At 39.4% G+C, this 21685-nt stretch overlaps 2 protein-coding genes across 2 annotated transcripts; one reads left to right on the top strand and one right to left on the bottom strand.

The window, feature by feature from the left end:
• The first annotated feature begins 2425 nt into the window (after window positions 1-2425).
• depdc7a (DEP domain containing 7, paralog a) lies at window positions 2426-10366 on the top strand. The gene is made up of 9 exons (XM_026170096.1): window positions 2426-2718; window positions 4887-5349; window positions 6967-7073; window positions 7194-7386; window positions 7875-8095; window positions 8222-8364; window positions 8442-8567; window positions 8688-8766; window positions 8880-10366. Exons 2-9 carry the CDS (start codon window positions 4895-4897, stop codon window positions 9101-9103), a joined length of 1548 nt encoding a protein of 515 aa, XP_026025881.1. The 5' UTR covers window positions 2426-2718; window positions 4887-4894; the 3' UTR covers window positions 9104-10366.
• Window positions 10367-10600: 234 nt separating this feature from the next.
• On the bottom strand, window positions 10601-21353 carry cstf3 (cleavage stimulation factor, 3' pre-RNA, subunit 3). Its single transcript, XM_026170083.1, has 20 exons — window positions 21116-21353; window positions 20432-20536; window positions 20165-20260; window positions 15243-15275; window positions 14563-14660; window positions 14417-14483; window positions 14294-14328; window positions 14086-14212; window positions 13910-13987; window positions 13636-13798; window positions 13263-13372; window positions 13014-13130; window positions 12703-12921; window positions 12504-12606; window positions 12307-12376; window positions 12012-12207; window positions 11748-11898; window positions 11533-11627; window positions 11342-11402; window positions 10601-11161 (listed from the first exon to the last, which is right to left on the bottom strand). Exons 1-20 carry the CDS (start codon window positions 21140-21142, stop codon window positions 10962-10964), a joined length of 2151 nt encoding a protein of 716 aa, XP_026025868.1. The 5' UTR covers window positions 21143-21353; the 3' UTR covers window positions 10601-10961.
• Between the last annotated feature and the right edge of the window lie 332 nt (window positions 21354-21685).

Raw genomic sequence — 21685 nt, 5'->3', positions numbered from 1 at the left:
ACGTGCATGGCTGTAAATTTCATCTTGGAATCTGCAGTTGTTTAGTCATTCTAAGAGACCTTCCCAACTTGTGTAAATCTAATATTCTCCTATTATAGAATACAGTTCAAGGTTAAATATTAATCCAGCACTATCTTCTTCTTGTTGTTCTGGAACAAGTTTGGCTTGTTTGGAAGAGTTGCCAGGAGAAAGCCCCTTTTTGTTTAAAAAGTACGTGGCCACACAGCTTAGGTTTGCAAGTTGTATCTGAACAAACCACAAGAGCTCTGTCATACTGTTCTTTGAACAGATGAGACAAAGTGGAGATGTTTGGTGAAAATGTCCAGTGCCACGCCCGGCGAAAACCAAACATGGCATACCAACACAAATACAAAGTGCTGTAGAGTCGAATGTGAACACATCTGTCCCAGAACTAAAGTTTGCTGAAACTGGGTCATGCAACAGGACAATGATCCCAAGCACAGTAGCAAATCTACAACACAATGGCTGAAAATTTAATGAATCAAGCAGCTGCAATGGTCTGGTCAAAGAAAAGACATCAAACTGATTCAAAGGCTGTGATGGGATCTTGAGGAAGCTGTGAATAAACAAACCTCAATGAACTGAAGGAACATCGTAAAGAAGAGTGGGGTCAAATTACTCCCGAGATGAGGCACTGATAAAATTGTACAGAAAACAATTAAAGTTATTTCTGCTGAATGTGGTTCAGCAAGCTACTGAATCGTGGGCTGTACTTAGTTTTTCAGAGAACTGTAGTCGTCTTATTTGAATTAATTTTATTGGAGAAAATTCCTAGGGGATATTTTTGTTATCATCTTACCTGCATGACTGATAAGTGTGAAGGTGAAGGAGAGGGAAATATACAGGAGCTTCCAGGTAATTGGCGAATAACAGAAATGTAAATATTGCTTTGACCTTGCGGGTTAGAATTACTAATGGTGTTAACAAGGGTGCTTTCTCTGTGTCCGTCAGCCATCAGTGCTGGCATAAAACAGGTTTTACTGTTCAGCGCACTCTCAGCACTCTTGTAAACTGTCGTCAGTTTACAAAATACCAGCATATTTGACCGCTATGCATGGGTGAAACCAATTTCACCTGAATGAAAGTATATGTGCTCTTCATATGTAGATGTGTGATCACTGTATAAATCCACAATGGGAGACATGCTTTGCTAACACACATAATGCTCGATATTATACATTCCAAACCCGAGGTACAACAAGTGTTACCAACCAGTTTGGCACTACAGGCATCCCTGGTTTTGTTTTCTTATGAGCCAAGAATGTGAGGCAGGTATTTCGAGACTAAGCGTCATGGGTATTTTGTCAGAAAGACACAAGACGCGCACAAACCCCCCCCGGATATAACAAAAGCTGAGGCAGAGACTTGGTGTCAAGCCTGTAAAACATTGAATGTGAAAGTAAACAAGAAAACCAAAATGCATGTGTAAAGCAGCTCAGGTGGATGCATGAATAGGGGGTTCAAACCACATCTGTCTATCTGCGCTTGATTAGAAGAAATGTAGGATCTATTGTGGGCACAGACTGGTCTCTGCTCATACCTGCTGATGAATAGCAGCGTTTTTCAAAATAAAAGATACGTAGAGCCCAGAGGACACTGATCGAACCGGTTTGCCTCGGTTGCATACCTCACTTGTTGCACCATACTTGTCTGTTGTGTTGATAATAATAGCTCTCTGCCTTTCAGTCTCCTTTCCTGCAAGTAATCGACATTTTTTCTAGAAAAGAACAAAGGCATCAGTTTAGAGTGTAGATTCTGAGTTCACAAAAAACTCTTCCTGCTACAGCTCATATGTGTTTGCTCTTGGGTGTGTAAGTATTTGTTTTTGAGATATTTAAGCTCGGTATATTCAACAGTACGGTGTTCACATGACCCCAAACGAGGTGGAATAGGCAGGTTTGCTTTTGACACTTGAGGGTCCCTACAGTCCAACTTGTGGTGTCTACTGTTTTAGCAGTACATGGGAAAGGTCTGTCTCTGTCTCTCTCTCTCTGTCTCTCTCTCCCTCCCTCCCTCCACCCCCCCCCCCCCCCCCCCCCCCCCCAAAAAAATGTCCTTATTCTTAAATTAGAACTTTATCCTGAAAAAATGTTTAATATCTTCCCATCTTCCTGGGAACAGTTATATCTGCAGGTTTTTAATCAGGCCAGATTTACTTCCTCTGTATGCTTTTAGGGTGTGACCTAGTAAGTAAAAGGTTATGTGAAAGCTTCCTAGATGCTGGAGCATTACTTGAAAATGAAAGGCATTTACTGTAACTCCAGATTGCACCAGTCAGGGAGGTTTTTTTATAAGCACCTTTGCAGCTCACACTGCATCCTATTATAATGACCAAATGATAAAATAATTAAAGCTAACGCCGATAGTGAAACCTTGTTTGATTGTAACAGTGGTAGTAATCGCTTGCCTTCCATTTATTTAGTTTCAGTTGGTGGAGATAAGCGTAAAAACAATGTAAGATGCAAAATAAGGTACTTAATGAGCCTTTGTTAAACTTCAGGGAAACAGTGAGAGCCTCGTTATCACGCTGGGAAGGCGGTGATTGGGTCATGAATAATGTATCGGGGTGGGAGGAGACAGTTTCGGCGTTGACTGTAGTTTAGTTGCGAGCGTCACGGTGTGTATTGAAGACCGGGACATGGTCTGAATGGCTTTCTTTACAGTCACTGGAGGAAGTTTTCGTTCATCGAACACCAGGTAAGATCGATTTAACCACTTCACGGACTTCACCAAGCCAGATGTTACTTTTTTTGTGCGTGTGGTAAATATATTGTTGCAATCTGAGGAGTTTCCTTACTTAGGTTTGTAATCTGCGTTATCGACATGTGTCTTTTAATCCCAATTTAATGTCGATTTCATGGATTTTACGCACTCCGTGCGTCTGGAGCAGGAAAGAAATCAGAAAGCTTGATTCAGTGAAGTCGTTGTGAAAAATGACAAACCACGGTTAATCTTTACAGAAAGTATACTTTTAAAAGGAGGATGACCTTCATGAATTCCAGCCTATTTTTATGCTCTGTTAACTCTTCAGAGAATGAGTTAATAACTGATAGGTCGCAACTTTTTTGGGACAGTTTGACATTTGCTGAGTGTAGCAGCAGGTGGGGCAGTGTTTATGTTAAAAACAGCGGGTAGAAAAGGGTATTTTGTGTGGACGTGGGCCAGCGTCTACGATGTGGATTCCAATCCATAGGGGCCAAAAAGCCAAACGGGGTTCAGCCATAGCGTGTTCATGTTGTGCCCTGAAGCTTGATCAGTTAATCTTACTAGTCACAACATGTTGGACGAATGAAGGAATCTGCCACAGGCTATTAAGAACCTGCTGTTTTAGGTCTGATGGTGCTGCACTGCTTCTCATCTTAGGCCTCTTTTTAAGCATTGGTCCTCTTTCTTGTTTAAAAAAAAAAAAATCTAAATCTAAAAAATCTAAATCTTTTCCCTTTACTGCAGTAGGAACACCTGTATGAGCCAGCATTCTCACGAGGGAATGATCACAGTGCTGAATGCTCCCTGTGCGATTATTTACCCCACTGATGTGTACAAACAGAAGTGCACTATTATCCTGAGCTGAAATGCAGACCTGACACTCCTTGCATTCTCCCTTTTTATATTATTATTATTATTATTATTATTATTATTATTATTACATAGAGAGGACAATAGTCATAGGGAAGGTGACTGGGGTCAACTATGCAAACAGGGCTCAAATCTCAACCTGGCGCAAGCAACAAGAGGTGACAGAGCACAGCCTGTTCCCAGGATTGCTTTGACCCATATCTGACCTCCCCACTTTTTTCTTTTCTTTTTAACGAGCATTAATAGAAATTGATCAAATCCGAATTTACTGTGGTAATCCCGCTAATCCAGGGACCCCTGAAGGGATTCTCCAGATGGTCTTGCTGCAACTCCTAAATCAAGGATTTCATTGTGATAATGCAGCTCTTTCCTTTTGCTAATTACGCTTAACAAAAAGCATGGTAAATCTTTAAAAAAAAAAAAAAATCTTTCATTGGGAGTTTACATTAATTTTTGACTGTCGTGTGCATAGTATGGATTTAAATCTTTTCTCGGTGTCTTAAAGTAATGAAATAAACATTTCAAATCAGTGCCTCATCGCCCTGTTATGTTCCTATTATGCATACAAACCTTTGCAAGGTGTTCTTCCTTGAACAGCTGCAGCCCCAGTTGTTCTTTCCCGATATGTAAATCTGCACGGAGGACAGTTTCTTCTCTCCCAGAGGAAGAAGTGGTTTGACGTAGCTGTATGTCATTAGGCAACAGATCACCGAGATTAGCGGGCACACACTTCTCTGTGTTCTCAATGAGCTGTTGTATCTTTAAAAAGAGTGGGAGAACATCTGCTTGCCGCTGTATTGTTCCCAAGTGCTTTTCACATTCCAGTTTTACAGATAGGTCAGTAATCATTTTTGTCATGTTGTGCTATCATAACATGGAGTCTGGCTGTTGCTGTCAGTTCCTGATTTATGGCACCTGGCCTCAGCGAGCCTCTCTCCAATTCACTCCTAACATTTGCTCAGCAGGCTTTAAATGTTTCCTGTTGTGAGATGAAAGCCACACCAACATCTCAACAAGGCTAGCTCTGCTTTCTTTCACCAGTCTGGCCTGTGGTGGATGACACAGTTTTTTTTGTTTTTCTTTCCAAAGACAAAAATACGAAAGACCCAACAATCAAACACAGAACAGGAAAGAAGATTTGTTGACAAACTGCACGATCAATTGTTGAAGATGTGGTAGTAGTTAGTAGAACATGGGTTAGGCTATCTGGAGTGAAAGGAAAACTCACAATATCATCATTAATCATTAGTCACAGCTTTCTAACACTTTCTCTTGACTCCTTCCATCAGAACGAGGCATGGCTGGGAAGCCTTTCCGAGCCACCTACATCTGGACCAGCATCATTTCGAATCTGCATACTCGCGTGGAGGTCAAGCGTCGGCGTCACAACCTGAAGTCTTACCATGACTGTTTCTTGGGTTCAGAGGCAGTGGATGTGGTGCTGGCACACATCACCCTCAACCGTTTTTTTGGAGATGAAGCAGTACCCCGCTATAAAGCTGTCAAACTTTGTCAGGCGCTCATGGACTCAAGGGTATTTGAGCCGGTGGGAATTAAAGTATTTGGGAAGGAAAAGAAGAAAACTACATTTGAGGACAGCAGTTTCAGTTTATACAGGTTCCTGAGTCCAGAAAACAACTCGTCTTCTACGCTGACTGGCACCAATTCCCTTTCCACTAATACCATTGAGAGTGGCTATGACTCACCGAGCATTGAAAGAAACACAAAGGGCTATAGTCCTCTACGGGAAAGGTACAGACATAAAGTAACTATTTTAGATGTAATCTGTGATTTGCTTAGCTCTCATTCCTTTAAGGTAATTGTTAAATCCAGTTTAGCTTCAGATAGTAAGATTTCTAAAAACTGGTTTGGCATGAACAAAAGGATTTAGAGTCAGAACATTCAGTCATGCATTGATTTCACAAATTTTCAGTTTCAGTTGATAATTTTCAGTTAATGCTTTTTCCCAAATCTAGTATTTTATAAATAATGATTAGGTAGATATAAATCATACTGATTTATCTCCCAAGTACTTGATTTGTTTTCAAATTGAGGGTTTGGACTGGAATGGTACTAACATGGTGCTTTTCTGCTCTCATTTGAGCACTCAAAGCGCTTTCCTACTGCAAGCCTTATTCACCTATATTCATATAAGCACCTTGTTCTATCCCTAAGCAGTTTTGACATAACAGTCACGCACTCACACTTTGATCGATGTATTGGGAGCAACTGTCCAAGGATACTTTGACATGTCAGACCCTAAACCATCAAGCTCTCAGTCAGTAGCCAACCTGCTTTACCTCCTGTGCCATATCCATCCATCGTGATTGTCTGAATACTGAAAATAAAGCTGAGCACAAAAACAGAAAATGGGTGGAATGATTTGCAGGCTAGTATAGATCAAGTTACGACCATCATCAATCAAGGTGTTATGTTAATATGTGAGACCTCTTTTATAACACTAACTTCTTGGGTGACCTCCCAATTGTGACACACTTTTGAAACACAAAATTGTACATTTTATTGTTTAATTTTTTTAAGCTTTATTTATCCAGTTAAATCACTGACATCAAGAATCTCTTTTACATGGGATATCTGGCCAAGATGAATGCACCACTAATGTATCAAAACAAACATCAGATTAAATTAACGATATAAAGACTTGCTCACATAAAACACTTGCACACATTCGTAAACTGTAAGGATTTCGATCAAACTTCTTCTTCTTGGCTTCATCTCATCTGCCTCGGCTTGAAAGCATATAAACAAATATCGTGGTGAGCATCTAAACTTTAAAATTTCCTTTACCTTGATGCTGGAGAGTTCAGAGTTTTACAGAGGCTGTTAGGATAGCAAAGGTTGGCAGAATGCATTAAGCATACGGGCTAACACATGGCCTCAGCACTTTGTGTTTACACTCTTTTGATCTCTTTAAAATCTGATCTTGTTGTGGGAGGGACAGACATGGGCAGACAGCAGGTCTGATGGCTGTAATGAGAGATGAAAGATTCAAAGGAACCATATGCTGTTTTAGTGTTTGGACAAGGCTTTTGTTATTTGCAGCATGGGTTAAGTCAGTCTTAATAGGTATAATTTAAACAAACAGGGAAAACAGTGGCTTTTGTTTAATGGAAATCCTGTTTGTCCTATTTAATTTCAGTCAGAAATAGCTCATTTGCAAAACACTTATTTGCAAAATAAGCATTTTTAAAAATGAAATATGCACAATCAAAACAGCAGCAAACTGTGATTGAATCAGACATACTCCATAAAACATTTGTTTACTGATGCCACTTCTCTTCCTGTAATATGTCTGTTTATTTTGCCTCCTCTGTTTTGACTGATTGCTGCTATTACGCAACTCTGCAGGAAAGAAGCGCAAACAACAGACAAATCACTTGAGGACGTGCTGGGAAACCTCAACCTCAGCTCGACGATTACCCCTCAGATGATCAACCTCGGCCTCTCGCAAGAGCGTAAGTTGCTTTCTGTCTTTGATGAGCGTGACATAAAACAGGCGTCGTGTTTTCATGCTGAACATGACTCAGCATTCTCGACGTGTCTGTGTATTTGTGACTTGTATGGTGTTTTCACAGTTGTAGATGAAGTGTGGCACCAGCAGGCAGTGTTCAGACTGTTGCAGTTAATAGAGCTCCCCCTGTTGGAGAGTTTGTTAGAGGGCAAGGAGACATCGAGGCGTGCCCTACATGGCATGGACAGCGACCCGGACCTGTTGTATACATCAAGCTACCTAGACAGAGAGGTTCTGAAGGCCTTCAGTGAGGCTCAGTAAGTCCACTCATTTTTTCTTCTTCTTCGTTTTATAAACGTTGATCAATTCACATGAGTGTTTCTGGTGACCTTTGTTAGACTTTAAGACCTTCACGCCACGCCTCACCAGATTAGCTGGTCTGCTGATACTCATTTTCTGCTGCTCTGCCGACGTAGAATGTGTATAGAATGGCACAGCATGTCTATTTGCACTTGTCCTGCTCTTTAACTTAAAGAAAAGCGCTCACCAATTGACCGCTGCTTTTTTTAATTTGGTAGTAAAATTATGTGGAGGTGTAGAGATAAGAGTCATCGTAATAATGGTTATTCATTGGAACTGTGTAGTGTCCCTGCATTTACATGTAGTAGTTATATGCACACCACAAAACTGCAAAACCTCAGTTTGACTTCAGACTGCCTTGAACTTTGTTTATTAATTCTAATAATAAAGGCCAAATTTCAAATTCACATATAAATATTAAATCATAATACTTTCCTCTCTTCAGGGCTGATGAGTGGATGTCAGGAGCAGTGGACTGTCTGGAGTTTCTGCCTGATGACCTGGTGGTGGAGATCAGCCGAGGTCTGGCCGCCTGTGGAGACGACCTGATCCGGTGTAAAAGACTACTGTATCAAGTCCTGACTAAGCACTACGGACACACACAACAGCCACCTCTGCTTAGCAACCAAATTTTCGATATCCACTGCGGCATTTCTGAACTACTCGGTATGAGAAGGCTCTGTCAGATCTTTTGTACAGATACAAGTTTACAGTGATAGATGTGAATCAGATTTTAGGTTTATGTAACTGCATCCCTGCCTTTTTAATGCAAATTTTGTGCTTTATCGACAGTGAACGGGAAGCGAGAGCAAGCTGTGGAAGCGCTCCAGCTGAGCCTGAAGCTGCAGGACTCTCGCAGCAGGGAGGAGCTGCGTCGGCTCCTGAGATTCATGTCTGTTGCAGCCAAACCGGAGGAGGTCAAACTGCACAAAGAGGTCAGCGCTAAGGGTGTATCTTGTGGAAGTCTGTACATTTTTGCTGGCTTTTTACTAACCCTACATAATTCTCCTAGATTGAGAACCGAATGGCAGTGAAAAGGTCTTTCTCACGTGCCATCGTCTACAGCAGAAGACTCGCCAAAGGAAAGGTGGACTTGATGGTTCTGTTCATGATGGATAACCACTGTGATCTGTTCAAAGTGAGTGTTCCCAGTGTTGTAGGAGGGATGTTATCTTATGTCCTTTACAGCCGCTACAAACAAGTAACAGCATATTTGTTTGTAGGAGAAGTTATAATATTTTGCTGTCTCTCCCACCAGATTCCTGTCTCACTGCACAAGATGGTTAGTGACAGAATAACGAATATTGTGAAAGGGAAGGATCCAGATATGTTGACAGGTTTGCAGATTTTTACCCCTCACAGGCATCATTGCGTACATTCAGATATTTAACTGTTAACTGGGGGCATAAAGAGGAATTAATTTTTGGTTTTCTGTCTCTCTTTACTCCAGGATCAGCGTACTCAACAAGAGTAAGCACTGAGGTGTATTCACAAAACGCACGAAAAACCACTAAAGAGGAGCTCGTGTCTTTATTGCGGACAGTCCACGAGAGCCCTACGCTCTCTGATAAAGAAAAGAGACGGCTGCTTGGACAGTTTTATAAAGGCCATCCGGAGATATTCGTTCAGTACTTTGGAAATAAATTGTCCAGTATCAACATGTTGTTACAATAATATTTATTAATTTAAAAAGACCATATACTATAAGGTAAAGAAGAAAAAAGCCAATGCAATCCAGATGATGTGAAAACGTCCATGTCAGCGAGTGGATTTTATTTAGACTACTGAACGCAAATGTGAATTTTAATAATCTTAATTATTTAAGGAACTTGACATTTTCTTTTGGTGCAGGACGCTAACATGAAGTTTTAAATGAAACTGTTACTTTCCAAGAAAGACAAAAAGAACCAAGTGTTCTTTAGTGATTTCCCCCCCCCCCCCTTTTCTCACTGCAAACCATCTTGATGGCTTGATGTTTTGTAGGCAGAAAAGGGCAAATCTGCTTGCCAGATTTTTATTTTTTAAAGATGTAAATGTTCCGTGTGTTTGTGCAATAGAAACAGTGTTACCAGTCAAAATGTTCTCAATGCGATGTACAGTATAGCTTTGTGTAAGTAACCCTCAAACGGAAATTTGAAACTGGAAATTTGAAAGTCTGATGTTGAACTGTAGTAAACAATAAGACGCATTCATGAGAATCAACCCTCTGGGTTTTTGTTTGTCGCATCACATCAACAAAACAGATGTTTGTGCTTTTTTTTTTTTTCTTTTGTAACTGAAAACCTTAGCTCCATTTTAGTGGCAGCTTCAATGCCTTTTAAGTAAGGTTCAATAAAACCCTCTGCACGAGACAAGGAAATTGCTTCCATATTTCTATGGAACACTATATAAACTTAAGAAGGATCTAAAATTTGTAGATTCCACACAAAATGTGTTTAAATGAAAAAAATAATTTGCCACCAGAATGCTGAAAAACCCATCAGTGTTCCAGTTGTTAGTTTACTTTAACAAATTATTTTTGTTCAACAGACCGTTGCATTCATTTTTTTTATTACTTGACTGACTGAAATCTAATGTTGCTTTCAGCTGAGTTTAAGAGGAAATGTGAAACAGTTTTCATCCTGTTTGTTAAATAAGAAAGTGAATGGTTACGGAGTCCTGAGATAATTTGAAGCTAGAACACTAAATCACAAAACTAAAATATCTGTAATAAATTGAAACTACTAAAAGCTGTAAGAGAAGACCGACAACTACTTTACTTTATATGCGTTATTTGCATCATATGCATTGTTTTTGCTTCTGTAAGAATTTGTGTCGTATGGATTGGGCAGATTGTATGTTGCTAAAGAGCATACAAAGCTGTGCTAGGTAGAGAAAATTACCTTCTGAGCACCATGTGAAAACAAGCAGCTGGTTGGTATTAAAAATGGTTGCTTATGTGCAGTGTTTTTGAATTTGTCATAAAATGAAGATCTGCTTGATAGTGACAGCAAAATGCTGCTAACCAACTAATTGTTTAAGTCTTTAGTTATTAAATTTATAGACAAAACATAGATTCTCCCACAAAAATTGTAAAGTTTTATATTGTGCCCCCTGCTGGTAGTTGTCACAATGAAGCGTTACTTCAGTTTCAAAGTCAACCCCCCCCCCCCAAAAAAGAGCACAGTCGGGTTACTTCTTTCTCACTTTTATTGAAAGAAATTGTCTTTCCTCCAGTTATCTAAAAAAAAAAGGAAAAGGGAAAAAAGGAGCTTGCTTCCACTTTGCAATTCCTCATCAAACATTGCCAAAACTGGGAGGTGTGCCAAAGTCAAAGGCTGAATTAAAAATTTTGTACAGTATAATGGTCAGTCTTTAAAAATAAGAACTGCTGACAAAACAAAAGCCACGAAAACACTCAGGTGCGCAGACTTTCTGTAGGTTTGTGTGTGTACACTGCTCTTCTGTACCAAGATCAGCTGATGTATAATCTGTCAGGTGGACATGTACATTTATCCTATAGGACCAGTGGTTAAAGATTACATTCTTTAGTTTATCGAATCCTCTTCTGTTGGCGTGCGCGGTAGATGTCGTGTATGGGAGGAGCGATCGCTCCTTTATCATCCTCCTCGTCTGAGTCTGCGTTAGGCCTCTTGAGTGACTTGGCAATAGTGTGGTTCTCCATGGATCCGTTGCCCTCCCCTCCTACATCAGGCTGTCTACCAGTGATCAGCTCTACAGCAGCATCAACAGCTACAAAGAGCAGGGGTAAAAAAAGAGAAGCAGGTCAAATGAAAAGTACAACAACCTGTTAACACACAATTAGGCAGTGTAAAACAGCTGCTCTGTCACTACAGCATCCATCACCACAGCTTTTCTTCTAATGTGACTAAAAATAGAAGTTGTATGGATTCATCCTAAATAAAGACTTACTCTCAGGAAGTGTGCATCTCCTGAAAGTTTCCATGAGCTCATCCACTTGAACAAAGGGACCCTGCAGCAACAAACAATCACACACTCTTTTGAATCCAAGCAGCAAGGAGAGGGGAAAAAACTGTTCCTAACATCTTTTATTCATTGCCAGTAAATATGAGCTTGATAAGTGTTAAGCTGCTGCTACTAACAGTGAAGCACGTAGGCGGAGGGAGCAGCTTCATTAGGATGACAGCAGCTGGGGGGACTGGGAAAACTCCACCAGGGACAGGGTGTAAACCTGGAGCTGCAGGGAGAAACACGAGAAGCTACGTCAAAGATGAATCCTTTCATGCTTTATGCAGCAGAGAGAGCAGTGGAAAGATGCATCGTGCTCGTAGGTTTACTGGATTTGAGGACTACGTACGGGCAAGGTGACGTGGCTGGAAGGGGATCATCTGATTTGTGTCTGGTTTGGGATACTCAGGTTTACGGTCAACTTCGTCCTTTAAAGCAGGTACAGAGGGTGCCACCACAGTCTCTGGTAGAAGTGCTGCCAGTTTGGCACGTGACACATCCTACAAAAAAGACACGGATACAAATTAAGTATCAGTTCATGTCAGCAGAAAAGCTGGAATCTGCTTATTTTGCAGGAACAGGATACTGCGACGCCAAATGGGAAAACACACACCTTGTATCCAAGGGCCTTGAGTTCACTGGTGGAGCAGGGATAGAGGTCCATAAACTTGTATCTATCTACGAGTAAGGCCGTTTCTTTTCCCTCGTATTCATCCTTAAAGGCCATGAAACGCCTGCGCTCGACTTTCAGAATACTGGCTAGGTCTCCTATGTTGCTCTCGAAGGCAAGGAACCGGGCCCAGATCTCACTGAAAAAAACAAAACACACATCACAGTTAATAAACATTGATATCGACAGTTATGACATAAACGTACATGTATGCAATTTATTCAATATTTGACATTACCCCGATTTTTCTGGTGATAAGCTTCCTGAGGTGAGGACACGTTCAAACAAAACCCTGGTGTTGTTATCCTCTGAAAGCCAAAAAACCCCCTGATTATTTACAACAACAACAGGAGACATTTTTGCATTACAAAGGAAGAAACTAAGACATCACTATTTCTTTGATATCAAAAGTAACCCACAGAACTTGTTACGTACCATTGAGGTGTGAGAGGTAATCGATGTATGCAAGTATGTACTCTGGAATGTCGCCATACTTCTTCAAACCCAGCTCAAAAATTTTAAAGGCCACTGATTTATCCTTTTAACAAAAAAACAAAAACAACAAAAGCCCTTAGACGTGTATGCGTGAAAAACACACAGTTCATACACTACACATCTGATCACATGTTCTTACCTTGCTGCAGTAGTATTCCATGAGCGCTGCGGTGACGTACACATGATGACGTGTGCGTGGATCTTCTCTGGCTTTTTTAAAGATGGTGCGACCTGATTTGATGCCCTCGGCTCTCCTGGCAAACTTCATGTACTGGATGTAGACCAGTGTGGGGTCGATGTCTTCAATCGCCAACAACTTGTTATAGATGCTGTGGACCTTTTCGTACTTCATGCGACTCTAAGACAGCAGAAAAGGAAATGTGCCGATAAGCCAGCGTGCCTCTTTCAGTCTGGGTTACAGCGTGTGCAGAGTTCGTAATGGACCCTCACCTCCTCATAGTCAGCAAAAGCAAAGTATAGAAGCATGTTCTTTTTCAGAAGAGTCCCGATGGCACGTTCATAGATGTTAGCTGCCTCATCGCTGAACAGCTTTGAGTTATTCATGTCCTGAGGGGTAGGGGGAGAAATACAGACTTATGGGACTGTTTGAGCTGAAGTTTGGCTTTATTTGAAAAATACTTAAGAGCCTTTAAACAAAAATACACATTAAATTTCACAATGATAAGGTTAATCTCTTACCCCTTTCTCTGCCAAAAGTTTGCTGGACTGCTCCAGGTACTGTGCTGCCTCATACCATATGTCAGGATGGTGGCCCAGGACGAGCAGGCACTGTTCATAGGCAAACATCACTGCACCACAAAAAATAAGAGTTAGTGACTAAAATATTGGCTCTTCACCACCTGAGGTTAAGCACATCTCAAGAATGCACGTGGAGAAAGGCGTCAATCCACGCCCTCTAGTGGCTTCAATCCCACATGTCATGCATTACCCACTGACTACAGTTGAAAACGTACTAAAAAATTACATATCAGCATAACAACTGGAATTACAGTCCTCCCGACACAAACACAGAATAAGATTTACCAACAACAGCTTGGCCACAAGCAGTTACCTCTCTTTGTAATGAGGGTCTGGTCTTCTGTGCGCAGTGGGTTGCTTTTTTCCCACTGAATGTACTTCTTCCACATTTCCACCTGCTGTGCTTCCTGAGGGGAGTTCTGAGGTGGTACTGATGGTGCATTCCTGTCCAGCCCTTTCATCACTGTCTCATACTCCTGAAATATGGAAACAATACAGAAATCTGTATTAGCTTTATAATGAGAGTACACAGGACAAAGGACTGCACGTAGGCCTGTACATACTTGGGACACTGTGCAATATCTCACCTTAGCTACTCTCCTGGCATTCATGTAGTCTCTACTTCGATCCTCAATCATCTTTTTGGCCAAATGTACATTGATACCCTGTTTGTGAGACAGACAAGTCAGTCTACCAGTCACTCGGTACTCATGATGAAAAACCAAAAGCTCCATTTAAGAGCAGAAAAAGGTGGACCACCCGCCTCTTCATATTTGCTATAATCTCTCCAGAGCTGTTCAATGTTGATCATCGGGTTCACGCAGCCTCTCTGGTACACCCGCCGTACTGCGGTGATTCGCTGGTTCTCTGCATATGAACCCACAGCCTCACTAATAAAACAAAAATTTCAACATTAAAGAGATGCTAAGAGAGCTGAGTAGCAATAAGGTCATGAAACAAAAATCACTTACACTCCCTTGAGGAAATTGATGTAATCCACCCAGATCTGAAAGAGTAACAGGTAGCGGTTATGCAATAGTAGTTTAAAAAACACTCATACCATTAGTACAAATACATTGTTCAGATTTGCATACCTGATATGACATAATTTCCATGCCAATTTTATCCAAGGCAAAGTCATAAGCCTGGGCCATCTTCTCTCTGATGGCAAGAAGAAGAGGTGGAAAATTGTATGGCAGTAAATAAATGCTCAATAAAACAATGCAGCTTGTCATCTTACTTGTAGCTGGGAAGCTTTCCTTTGGTCTCTCGAACATATGAGAGGTAGCATTTCCACAGGTCGATGTGCAACACTTTCATTAGGCATCTCTGAAACAACTACAGGGGCCAGAAGATGTTAGACAACAAAGCAGATGGAAACACACTTTTATATGTCACATACAGTCACAACACTTTCTCCTAACTATCTGACTCTGGATGCAGATCATCTGTTTACAATGTAGCAGGACTGCTACATTTAACGGCATGAAGTTAAACCCAGAATACCAGATTTGTTCATGTTCAAATCTTTGACCTAAAATGTATTTCATGTATATCAATTTATTGTTTTTATTTAATATTTATAAGGGGGATAAATGTTGAAAAGCTTAAAGACATCTAAAGACACACTGCTAGTGTGGAAACCTAGTGAGAAAAATCCCCCAAAGTGTCATCAATTGAGTTCAAAAAAGCAACTAACCCACTTCTAACATTTCAAAGACTTATTATTGATTTATAAAATTAATATTTTCTATTTAATCACCATTTCCAGGTGCTTTTTAATGGGTACTATAATTGTCTGTATGCATATTCCCTTTGAAATCAGAAACAATACTTAACTAGTGTATTTAGGAAGTCATACCACCCTTCCCAGATTTTAAAATTTCACTTTCAGATTTCACGAGTGAGGCGGACACTTACCTTTTCTACCTTGTCATAGTTTTTAGCCTTGATCTGAAAATAAGAGTGTAAACCAATGTTAATTTTCCAGTACTTTTATGGCTTATCGGAAACATGCATTCATGCAAATGTAACAACCATTCACAAACGCACGCACATACACGACCTCAAAGATCAACAAAGTGAAATTCACACAAGAATGACAAACTACTTTTAGAAAGGGGTTTATTTTCATTGTAGTTGCGCCACATTACCCAGGAAAAATACTGAAATTGGACTTCAGGCTGAGAAATCCAGTATTCAGAGAAAAAAAAAAAGGGCCCTTTTCCACATAGCTCAAAGCCTCAGGTGTGCTCGATCCATTAGTAAAAATTTGCAGCGATGAATTTCTTACGGCCTACTACAAATGAGCTGAAACCATCCTCCGGTACGTAGAGGTAAGGCTGTTATTTCTGTGGCATAAGCACTGTAGAAATGTGTAAGCACATCCATTTTTATCCATAGTGCAATAATAAAAATTTGAAAAATGATTAGGGGGGGGGGGGGTGGGTGCGCTGAATTAGGCTTATGGTAACAAAAACAATAACTTTGCATGGCTACACTGACAAAGCAAAGGTCACTCCTATAACACACTTAAGGAGGCTTAAATATGTAAAACGTCACAGAGATGTCATGAAATTACCGTATTAACAATGTCCTGACACTGCAGTTTAGACAGTTTACAGATTAATGTTAATATTTACACAGAAATGTGGACCAAATTCTAAACTAGTTGTTTTTGTGCGACCTATTAAACAAAAATACTAAGACTGCAACGTTCCTATGGCTGTAAGGCCCAATGTAACTGCACTGGTATGTACAAAAGCCATTTTAGACCTACAAGAATAACATTAACATAAAAGATTTCAAGGTCATTTTTTTCAGTCATTAGGAAATGTCTTAAGGCGCTTAAGAAATAACCTACACTTCCTACTCTTTAAAAAAAGAACAAACCCAGACATAAAGCACCAGTAAACCTTTAATAATAAGAGGAAGAATACAGTGACATGTAAATCTTTGAACAACTCTTCAAAACCTGTTACAGTTACTCCGAAAAATAAATACTGTTAAATACTCTTTAAAAAAAATAGGAAAAGTTGCAAAGGTGTGCAGCAACTTTTGCATGCGACAAAACTTTTCTTCGAATGTAAATGTTGCTCAAGAAACAATAAAAATCTAGGGGACACTTATATCACCACATCAGATTTTGATGAAATATTCAAGTTAAAAATCCTTTACCACCAAACACTGTACTTTGTTGATAAAAAAATGAGATCATAAACTCTTTAATGGCCAGCTTAATATCTATCGATCGATGTATATAGTAAAGTAAAACTTTAGTTATTTAAGCAAGCTTTGACATAGGAATAGAAATGGCATAAGATTTAATACTAGAATGTCTAAGCTTTCTGAAATGTAGTGTATTTGGTTGGGTTACTTGCTGAAAGGGTTAAGTGTGAGAGAATCACAGGTAGCTTTGTCAACAAAAGCTTTTACTAGAGCTGATGCAAATCCTGTTTTTGTGTAACACTGGAACAGAGAAGTTACATAATGTGCACAAATTACACTGCAGTGATGTTTTGTTTGGATGCATCTGCCTAGGTGGTTGTAGAAAAGCTCCTCCTGATATTTAACATGCCACATCCCTTTTTGCACTAAGTTGCATAATCGCTTCAAGCACAAAATTCTACTTGAGATGACTTGCTGCAACACACCTTTTTGTTAATGATTTAAAGCTTACTATCAGCTTACTTCAACTGAAAAAAATGGAACGATCACAAGAAAAACATGAATATAATTAGACAAACAGCTTAAAGTAGAGAAAGCACTTCAAGGCAGAAGATTAGTAAAGCCACATAATTTCTATTAAAAAAAATTAAACGCAACTTCTCCACTATTTATTGAAGATAACTACACTGAACTTTCCTTGAGGTGCCCTAGTTTCTGAGAAATGCAATCAAAATAGTCCTAATGTATAAGAGTGCGGATTTTCTAAGTTTCCAATTTTTGAGGTCCACCATCCAACAAATGAATACAGTACTGGCCGCTATCTTTCAACACTGCTGTTATGGTAGCGCAAATCTGCAGTTCATATGTGAATACACAGTAGCTCAACTGCATTTAGTTAGTATTATTTAGTATTTATTTATTTATTGTCATTGTCAAGAACAATGAAATTGCGTTTGGGGCTTCCATACATTGTTCTTGACAATGACAATAAATAAATAAATACTAAATAATACTAACTAAATGCAGTTGAGCTACTGTGTATTCACATATGATAGTCATAAAGGTTATACAGGAGGATCCACTCTGAGAGAAAACAAGACACGAACTTAACAAACGTAGGCACACTTTACCCTGTTGTTTCCTCTCAAAACATTATCCATCATAGCACAGGCTGCTCATACTGTATAACTCAAACAAGTTAATGCACCCTGAAGGAAGCCCAAAGTAAGTTAGCCCCATTAAGCTCTTCTTACAAACTGTGTGTAAAATATTTTAGTAAGGGTACAAAATATAGATAAACCTCAGTCTAACAGTTAAAAACAGCTGGTTAGTCTCACTATAAAGTGCCTATATTAATCAGACATAACTTTGTATTTTGATCAATGTGCTGTCTCAACATAAACCCAACTGAGCCGTGGTCTCTAAAACTAGGTCTTCAAAAGTGGTGAGTTATGAAGAAGACATGCTATGATCTGCACAGAGCAAATGAAGTCTTTAGAAAATGTGCCTAACACACACAAAAGAATTTTGCATCGACTTTAAGTGAAGAACACTATGACGATTTTTGACTACTTAACTCTTTAATTTTTTTTAAGTTGAGATCATCCCCCACATACTTACCACACAGACTTTCTTTCTACATTATCATAAAATAAAAAAAATAATTTAAAAATATACATACATTACTAACACATTCATCAAACTACGATAGTATAAAAAGGCCTTCTGTTGCTGGGGGGAAAAAAAACACTGTTTTAGTTATTGACTGTTATTTCAGCTAACAGAAGGCTTAATGCAAGTATGCCGGAATAAAAACTGGGTTTGGGGTTTTGGAATTAACTGTTTGGTGGGGAAAGAGGACTAAACAACGTGGGTTTAAAAAACAAAACAAACTTTAAAAGTATTGTATAAGATCAGATTCAAAAATCAGCTTTATTAGTCGAGCATGCTTATCCATATAACAAATCTGACACTTGCTTAGAGCTCTTCCCTGCCATCTTCTGTTGCTACTAGCTGACCTCTAAAACTACACACACTAAAAGCTTACTTAACTTGAAATGCCATATTTTTTAATGTCAGTACTGTTTACATTTTATTTGCTTTGCATTTTATTGTAAATGTTAATATTATGTAAAATGGGGGAAAAAAAAAAAATCAGTCTACTGTCATGTCTTCTGCAGGTCCACAGCTTTGTTTAAAGCTGACAGTAGATGGTGTATCTACTATTCGTTTAAAATTTATAATTACTTTCCTGCTTTAAAAAAAATGGATCCTAAGCAAACATCTAAAGTTAGAAACCACATATGTTCAAGTTTGTTTTTTTTAAATAGAGCGACTTTAAATAAAAATATTGTTTACGAGTCAAGCTTCCAGACAAAAAAAAAAAAAAAAAAAAAAGAGGCACCAGTGATGTGTAGATGCAACTGTTTTATTTTAACCCTCTAGCTTGTCTGCAGCAGATTACCAAGCAATAACCCAATAATAACAGTAATAGTAGACAACTCTTTAATAGCTTGCTGTTGATATTTTTAGAGGGCCTAAAAAGTGTGGACTTTAACAGTGATGCTTTACTGATGCAAATTAAGGAAATTGCTACTGGTCGTTTTAGAAGAGACTAGTCTGTTTGGAAAAGCACATCTCTCCCTGTATTTCAGTGTGTGAAGACCAGGGGTGGACACATGGGGGTGATGTAACTTCACACAGGGAAGAAACCCCCTCAACCAGCCAACTACAGCCACTAGAACCTCAAATAAACCCACATTTGGTGCACAGCACAAAAGTAGCAAGTCTCCAGAAGGCAGGAGTGGCCTTTTAACTGGAAACTAAAGTCTGATGATTTGGTGCAAGTTCCTGTGTAACTTTTGGAAAGCACTGGTTTAAAATCAGTTGCAGTCATCTTCTGCAAAGGTGAAGGGCATCAAGGTTATTTTATTTGGTTAGCAAAAATTATTTGTTTGGGGAGGGGGGGGGGGGGGGGGGGAAAAAAAAGTCATTCTATCAGTAGCAGCGAAGCCTGTTGATGGCATTGAGGCAATAGGGTCACTTGTCTTCAGGAGGAGTGGGGAGAAAGAAAGGGCCACACAGTTAAAATGTTTTTATACAGTTACCCAAAAGAAATGACACAGGAGGCAATAAATTGACACAACAAGTGAATAAAAGGCTAATGCACTCCAATACTATTAAAATAGTTTTAATACTGTTGCAGACCAAACATGCAACAAATGCACTTTACCCCATTAAAAATATGGCGCAGAAAATGTGTACTTTAAAATCCTGGGAACATAAGAAGAATTTTGTGGAAAAGATACTGTTAGAACTAATTCCCCCTTTGAATTTTTAAAAAGGCACAACTCTTAAGAAGTCAAGCAAGAGCCTGGGAAATATAAAGCGTTCCACATCATTCTTCACACATGTTCAATCCATGTCCTTCAGGTTTAAATCACTTGTTAATCGTGACTGTTGATGGCAATCTTGTAATGAAAACTACAAAATTTAGGACCAATAGTTCCAGCTGAAGTAGGCAGGCTCAGCGATCCAAAATAAGAGTTGCGACTTTATTGGTCATTAAAGTAAGACAGTTTGGTTGTGTGAAAATCACATTGTTGATCATTTGAGGAAAAAACTAAAATCCCAGCCATGCACACTAAATAAAATTTAAAAACAAAAGTCTTAACCTCAGCTTCAATGTATAGCTTCCAGAATCTGCCAGAACTTGGGAACTGTGAGACAAGTCGCTCATATGTCTTCCTTGCTTTGTCTATGGGTTGGTTCTAAAGAAGGAAAATGCATTGACACCTCACACTATTTAACATATCAAAAACCAGTCATGGGAGGAAAAGATTTTATGGCTGCTTTGTATTCTAACAGTTTATAACCCAAGCCCAACCACCCTTATTCCCCAGTTTCCTTAACCCCAGGAATACAACTCTGTGTCACTAAACCTGTGCTTCTCGAATCAGAATGCTCCATGCGTCAAGGTCATATGGGTTTTCTTCCAACTTCTTCTCTGCCTTCTTCACCTTCTCAGGGATATATTCTGCTGCTGCCTGCAAGACAGCACAAAGGCACAGGGACAACATAGTTATGCCTCTGAATAGTGCTGGGAAAAACTAATCTAAGGGCCCATCTTGAGGCTTAGAACATACATAAGTAGGTTTAGTATTCTATGGTAGTCAATAATAGAATAACTGGCTACAACACTGCAGGTAGAGAAATTTACGAATATTTGGGTGGTAATTCACATTACAAATACAGAACAATGTCCAATTAGCTGGCATGTTAACTCCTTTTACGTGGCGCGACTAAGACTACATTCGATTGATGTGTACTAATAGATTATAAAAGTGTTTAAATTAACTCAATTGGTTTAACAACAAGCGTTAAGTCGCGACTTTACTACAAACGCTTATACTCAATATGGCGAACGACGGGCTAAACTTGCAGCTTTCAGTCGTAACCCAAACATACATATCTGCTACTAGTACTAGCTAAAATCGACGTAGAATAAGTCGAAACATAAGCAAATACTACCGCTTTGTCAACTTGCTAACATTATCCAAAATAACACGGTGTAAATCATGCATTCTTTTCAGCACGGGTTAGCTTGACCCGCTGCGTGTAGCTACCTGTTCGGCCGTTGCCTCCGTCGACATGGCTGGAAGAGTAACCTAGGTTAGAAATGTCTTTATCAATTGTGTGAACACTCAAAGAATAACGCGATGGCACGTTTTTTAAAAACACTTCGTAATCGGCATAGCTTCAAAAAACACGATCACATTGCCATCAAGCGACTAGCCGCTCAACGGCTCGCCGATGTCTTAAAATGGCGTGACACTGGTGTTCCGCTCCGCCAATGGCAACAACAATAACAGTTCCGGCACGAGTCCTTCAAAATAAAGCGCCGATCTCTACGAAAGCGAGTTTGACAGTGTGCCCTTTGCCCCGCTCCTCTGAGTGCAGTTTATCTAAAGTTAAATTGTATGTTCTGTACACTACATTGTGTAAGAAAAATGATTTACACGATTAAAACTATAGTCTATTTGCATTTTTTCAAGTTTATTATTTTTTAAAATAAATAAATAAAATACCATGAAATTCTAAATGTGCCTTGTAAATTATGTTTTACTGTGATGTGCATCTGCTAATGTGCACTCAGGTGATTCCTATGCGACTGCAAACCGTGTTACAATTTTGAC

The sequence above is a fragment of the Astatotilapia calliptera genome, chromosome 1, assembly GCF_900246225.1.
Source record: "Astatotilapia calliptera chromosome 1, fAstCal1.2, whole genome shotgun sequence".
Classification (NCBI taxonomy): Eukaryota; Metazoa; Chordata; class Actinopteri; order Cichliformes; family Cichlidae; genus Astatotilapia; species Astatotilapia calliptera.
This window is presented reverse-complemented; position numbering and strand designations above follow the sequence as displayed.

Coding starts and splice junctions, on each gene's coding strand:
- depdc7a (XM_026170096.1), top strand. CDS start 4,895: ATGGCTGGGAAGCCTTTCCGAGCCACCTACATCTGGACCAGCATCATT. Junction 7,074..7,193: donor CCTCGGCCTCTCGCAAGAGC/GTAAGTTGCTTT, acceptor GTGTTTTCACAG/TTGTAGATGAAGTGTGGCAC. Junction 8,767..8,879: donor GGATCCAGATATGTTGACAG/GTTTGCAGATTT, acceptor TCTTTACTCCAG/GATCAGCGTACTCAACAAGA.
- cstf3 (XM_026170083.1), bottom strand. CDS start 21,142: ATGTCGACGGAGGCAACGGCCGAACAG. Junction 14,329..14,416: donor TGGAAATTATGTCATATCAG/GTATGCAAATCT, acceptor TTACTCTTTCAG/ATCTGGGTGGATTACATCAA. Junction 13,373..13,635: donor GACCCTCATTACAAAGAGAG/GTAACTGCTTGT, acceptor TTTGTGGTGCAG/TGATGTTTGCCTATGAACAG.